Source organism: Macaca fascicularis, chromosome 3 (genome assembly GCF_037993035.2).
Source record: "Macaca fascicularis isolate 582-1 chromosome 3, T2T-MFA8v1.1".
Lineage (NCBI taxonomy): Eukaryota > Metazoa > Chordata > Mammalia > Primates > Cercopithecidae > Macaca > Macaca fascicularis.
Genome location: NC_088377.1, coordinates 185411029 through 185417037, shown reverse-complemented (window position 1 = coordinate 185417037; position 6009 = coordinate 185411029). Strand labels below are relative to the sequence as shown.

The window sequence follows — 6009 nt, the reverse complement described above, 5'->3', positions numbered from 1 at the left end:
TACCTTGAGCTGCTAGGTATTGGTGCCATCAACGGGCCTTGCTTGTCATCTACATTTCTGTGTGGTATGAACATGGAGGAAGAACTGCGATGTTTCTGTTTCTTTTCTTATGCACTCCCCTGCACCCATCACACTTCTCTAAGGAGATGGAGAGGAAGAAGTAGAGGACAGAGCAGAGGCGGAGAGAAGAGAGCTGTGTTGGCACTTTAGGAATCCTCTAAGACAGCCAGGCCTCTCTCTCGTGTTCATAGCAAACAACAATCGGCGAAGAGGAGGCACGTAACACAGGTTTGTTACATTTGCTCAGTAGCATGAAGGGTGGCCAAAAACTGAAAAGTGAATGATCTAAAACAGATGGGAAATGAATCCACCTCCCTCAGACCTACCCAAAACCCAACCCTGCTCTTTCCTTAGAAAGTCTTCTTTCTAGTGGAAGACTTCTTCTTTCAAATGGAAAACATCCATTTGAAAGTCCTGCCCTCAGATACCATGAGGAAGAGCACAGGGTGACACAGAGAAATAAAAACCCTTAGAATTCTCCTCTCAAAAAAAGGTATTTTGCAGGGCATAGTGGCTCACATCTGTAATCCCAGCACTTTAGGAGGCCAAGGCAGATGGATTGCTTGAGCTCAGTAGTTTGAGACCAGTATGGGCAACAGGGCTAAACCCCATCATGTTAGCTCGGTATGGTGGTGTGTGCCTGTAGTCCCAGCTACTCAGGAGACCAGAGTGGGAGGATTTCTTTAGCCCGGGGGTTCAAGGCTGCAGTGAACCATCATAGTGCCATTGCACTCCAGCCTGGGCAACAGTCTGAGACTGGTTTTTTTTTTTTTTTGTCTCAAAAAGAAAGAAAAAAAGTATTAGATAGCAAAAGCCCAACTCTTTGCATTCCTTCCAGTTCTTTCATCTGATTTTCCTGTTGCCCTTTGACCCAGCTTTATTGCTCTTTTACTCTAGGATATAACAACTATGAAGAAATTCCACTTCCAACATTGATTAGCAGTGATTTTAAGAGCAAATAGTTGAGCTTACACTTAAAATTAAAAATTAATAAAAGAGATAGCTCATTAGTATCTATTGGAAAAATTAAACCTCCTCCTCCAGCTTGCATGACCTCAAATCTCTTTCTACCTCCTGGTTCTTCCATCCCGGAAGATTATGAGAAATGCAGCTGACCTGCACACTGTCACTGTTTTCCAAATGTTACTTGCAAATGAGTCACCGTATAATGCTTAGAATGAAACTGTGTTCCGATGGCAAATTTGGAATGTACTGCTAACTGAAAGTCAAGTTAGAACAAATACACGTCACCTTTTCTCATGTTGACAAAGCATTAATAAAAATGTTAGGGACATGTCGTTCCTGATGCACCCAGGGAAGTCTTCTCACAAAGTGTGTTCTGCTGCCTTAGTGCCTGCCCCAGAGCCTGGCACAGATCTGGGTCTCTACTTAAAACTAAATAAATATGGATTGCCTTGACCTGAGTGACCTTTTTTCAGGACCTGGGTCATAGAAAGTTCTGGATTCAGCCTCAGAATGCAGATTCTGTTCCTAACTTCCTGTGAGCAATCCGTCCTTCAACAATCCCCTTTCCCCCCAACCCGAACTTTATTTTCCTCCTTAAAATTATGAAGCTACATGAGATGATCCCTAAGGCCCTCACCTGCATTATGTTTTGTGATTCTATGATACACCACAGAAGGCAACTGAGAAATGACAGAATAGGGAAGGCGGGAGGAGACAGAAGCGGAAACTAAAGACATTTCCTGCCGTGGGGAAGGAAATGTCTCAGGCTGCAGCAGACACAATACTCACAGCCCTATAGGACCCACAAAATAATAACTGGACTATAGAGGCACATGAATTCTTTGTAAGTAGAGGTCAGGAGTGATGATTGCAAGGAAAGGAGCTAAAATGCAGGCTTCTTTTGAAAGAGCACGTTGAGAAAGCAGCTATAGGAATTCTTGTCCGGCTAAAATCCAGGTTTCTTTTGAAAGAGCACATTGAGAAAGCAGCTATAGGAATTCTTGTCCAGGAGGCAGCAAAAACTGCACTATTTTTCTGAACAAGTCACTAAGACTTCCTTGTGAGAAGGAGTGGGAGTGGTGGACTGGGAATGGACCCAAGAACTGTTGCGACCTCTCTGCAGCCACCATTCCTGGTCCAGCCTCTACCTTCCACCCGACTCCTCCTCCACACGCAGGGCCAGAGCATGCGTACCCAACAAGCTCTCCCCTCCTGTGACTCTCTCCCGCAGGTGCCTGTGGGCGGGCTCGTGCATGGACAGCCCCAGCAATGCCACCGTGCCCTGCGGCTTTCTCCTTCAAGGCTTCTCCGAGTTCCCGCACCTGAGACCCGTGCTCTTCTTTTTGCTGCTGGGGGTGCACCTGGCCACCTTGGGCGGGAACCTACTCATCCTGGTGGCCGTGGCCTCGATGCCCAGCCGGCAGCCCATGCTGCTCTTCCTGTGCCAGCTGTCAGCCATCGAGCTCTGCTACACGCTGGTGGTCGTGCCCCGCTCCCTGGTCGACCTGAGCACGCCTCCGGGCCACCGCAGGGGCAGCCCCATCTCCTTCCTGGGCTGCGCCTTTCAGATGCAGATGTTTGTGGCTCTGGGCGGGGCCGAGTGCTTCCTGCTGGCCGCCATGGCCTATGACCGCTACGTGGCCATCTGCCACCCGCTGCGCTACGCGGCAGTGGTGACCCCCGGGCTGTGCGCGCGACTGGCTCTGGCCTGCTGCCTCGGGGGACTGGCGGTGTCCGTGGGGCTCACGGTGGCCGTCTTCCACCTGCCTTTCTGTGGCTCCCGCCTGCTGGTGCACTTCTTCTGCGACATCACGGCGCTGCTGCACCTGGCCTGCACGCGGAGCTACGCCGACGAGCTGCCCCTGCTGGGCGCCTGCCTGGTGCTACTGCTGCTGCCCTCGGTGCTCATCCTGGCCTCCTACGGCGCCATCGCCGCTGCCCTGCGCCGCCTGCGCTGCCCTGAAGGCCGGGGCAAGGCCGCCTCCACCTGCGCCTCGCATCTGACAGTCACCTTCCTGCACTACGGCTGCGCCACCTTCATGTACGTGCGGCCCAGAGCCAGCTACTCCCCGCGCCTGGACCGCACCCTGGCGCTGGTCTACACCAACGTCACGCCGCTGCTGTACCCGCTCATCTACAGCCTGCGCAACCGCGAGATCACCGCCGCCCTGCACAGGGTGCTGGGGCGCCAGCGGCCAGGCCAAGCCCCAAGCGGGGATCTTGGCGAGCTCTGAATACAGGCCCGGACCAGGCAGAGGGGGCGGCTCCGCTCTGTAGTTTTCTCCATCATGAGGGGTCTGCATGGGGAAAGTCACCAACGAGACTCAAGGACTGCATTCAGGAAAGAGTTCGGAAATGTCACAAGGACAGCCTCCCAGCTGTTGCCCCATCCTCCACTCTTCCCTTGAATTGCCAAGACATTGTGGCCTAGAGCCCAAGACCTGGGTTTAGTGGCTCCCTAAATACTTGCTGAGTTTCTTCCTGTGTACTGGAGCCCGTGCAAGGTGCGGGGCTGGTGGTGATAAAGATGGCACAGCTCCTGGCCTCATGAGGCTCCTACACCCATAGGTGAGAAGGCCAGATGTGAGGAGTAAACCAGAGATGGGTGGACTGGCTCATAAGACACGTTACCCCTGCTAGCCTTTTTGAGGCTGAGGGGAGTCAGGGGAAGTATTTTAGGGAGAAAGACAGCTACGCGGAGAACTGTAAGATAAGTAGGGGTTAACCAGGTGAAGAGAAGGAGGCAGAATGCTCCAAGCAAAAGTGCTTCTCAGGGGCTGGGGCATGTTGGGAGGGACCTTGGAAACAGCTGAGGAATCTGTATTCAGGGAGGGCTGTGATGGCCTGCCTCCATTGCATGGTCACTGAGGCTGCAGGGTGGCCCATGGACCGGAGAGGTGAAGACCTGTTTAGGAAACTGTTGGCATAGTCCGAGAGAGGTGGTGGAACCTGGACCAGGGTGTCAGCACAGGGGATCAAGCCACATGGAAAGAGTCCAGAGATGTGCTGGAAGTGAACGCTACAGGCCCTTGATTGGAATGGGGGTGAGGAAGAAAGAGGAGTTAAGGATCACTTCTAATCTAAGTTATTTGGTGGATGGTGGTGCCGTTGCTGAGAATACAGGAGCAGGAGCAAGTGGGGAGAAAGGGGTGGTGGCAGGGTTCTGTTTTGAACATGTCCAGTTGAAATGCTGCTAAGACAAAGCAGTGAAGATGCTGCTTGAGGAGGCAGACACACCCATCCAGAACTCAGGAGAGAGATTAAAGAGGGGGATAGATTTGGAATTATAGTTGGCTGCTGAGACCTTAAAGGTGGGCAATATCACCTGGGAAATTGTATACAGGGACAAGAAAAGAGGTCCCAGCCAGAGCCCAGAGGAAGGCTAGCAGGAAAGGGAGTACAGGAAAGGAGACTCCAGGAGACTTGAGAGTTGCTGAGGTCCATGCCCTTGGGCCGTTCCTTCCTTTGCCTCTCCAGCCTGTGACCTCAACTGTAAAATGAGGGCAAGACTCCATGATCTGTAAGGTTCCTTCCTGCTCTCTGATCTCTTAAGATGGAACATGCAAGGATACATAGGATCACTGAAAAGGGTACAAGAGGAAATAAGTGTCAATAATCTAGTGCCAACTGAATGCATGAGGAATGTCAAATGGGGAATTGACACAGGTGGCATTAATGGGGATGGTTTGCTGGATGAGGCTAGGTTATCTGAAATGACTTGGAGATAGTGGTTGATTTGCCTTGACTTAAATCATCTGGAAGTCAACTGAAAGGCCTATTCACTAATTTGACTCCGGGTAATTACTGTCTGTGAATGCAGAAAGTCAGATGGTAGAAGGTCTGGGCCACAGGCTTTTCTAGACACTCTCTCCCACAAGGAGCCACTTTTTTGGGACGTGACGTGAAAGATGCTTTGTAGAGGTAATGAGCATATAAACTTCCTATTAGAATGACTGATGCTTTTCTCAGGTAACAGATATGGTAACACTAATGGACAGTGACTTTGGGAAGATACGCAGGGGACCTTGAATTGCATTTTGGCTTTCTTTCTCTTGGTTTGGGGGAAAGAAGCATAATACTAACAGAGTGATACACTAGGAAGGTGAACTAATAGCACTGGAAGACAGAGTAAAGATGATGGGGCTGGTAAAGAATTGTGGCAAAAGTCCGCAGATGAGAATGCAAGGTTCTTAGCCGGATGTGTCTGGGATGCAGAAGGGAAAGGAGGAATGAGGCAGGATGTGGTGAAGACATTAGCGCAAACCAAGTGGGAAGGACAAAATCATGGCTTAGAATAAACTTGAGCATTCACCTTAAGATATGCATCAAAGTAAATGTCATGTGCATCAAACATTTAAATGTAAAATACAAAACCATTTTTAAAATTTTGAAAATATATATTAAAAATAAAAATATAACTTGTCTCCGAATTGAGAAGAGATGATCTAAGCACAAAGGCAAAAGGAGTTACAGAAAAAAAAAAAAAAAGTCTCATGGGTTTGATTGCAGAAAAATTTAATTCTTGTGTTTATTAAAAAGTATATGTTGGCCAGGCATGTTGGCTCACGCCTGTAATCCCAACACTTTGGGAGTCCGAGGCAGGAAGATCATGAGATCAGGAGTTCAAGACCAGCCTAGCCAATATTATGAAACCAGTCTCTACTAAAACTACAAAAATTAGCTGGAGGTGGTGGTGGGTGCCTGTAATACCAGCTATTTGGAAGGCTGAGGCAGGAGAATTGCTTAAACCCAGAAGTCGGAGGTTGCAGTGAGCCAAGATCATGCCATTGCACTCCAGCCTAGGTAATAGAGCAAGACTCCATCTCAGAAAAAAAAAAAAAAAAAAAAAAAAAAAAAGGATGTGTTTCCAGACATGACGGCATATGCCTGTAATTCCAGCTACTCAGGAGGCTGTATAAGGTAACTGCATGAGGCCAAGATTTAAGGCCGGCCTGCGCAACATAGTAACACCCTGTCCCCCCC

General features: G+C 49.5%; 1 protein-coding gene across 1 annotated transcript; it reads left to right on the top strand.

Annotated features, from left to right (window-relative positions):
* Nucleotides 1-771: 771 nt before the first annotated feature.
* On the top strand, nt 772-4258 carry LOC102126750 (olfactory receptor 10AC1). Its single transcript, XM_015448195.4, has one exon. It carries the CDS (start codon nt 2280-2282, stop codon nt 3258-3260), a length of 981 nt encoding a protein of 326 aa, XP_015303681.3. The 5' UTR covers nt 772-2279; the 3' UTR covers nt 3261-4258.
* The last annotated feature ends 1751 nt before the right edge of the window (nt 4259-6009 follow it).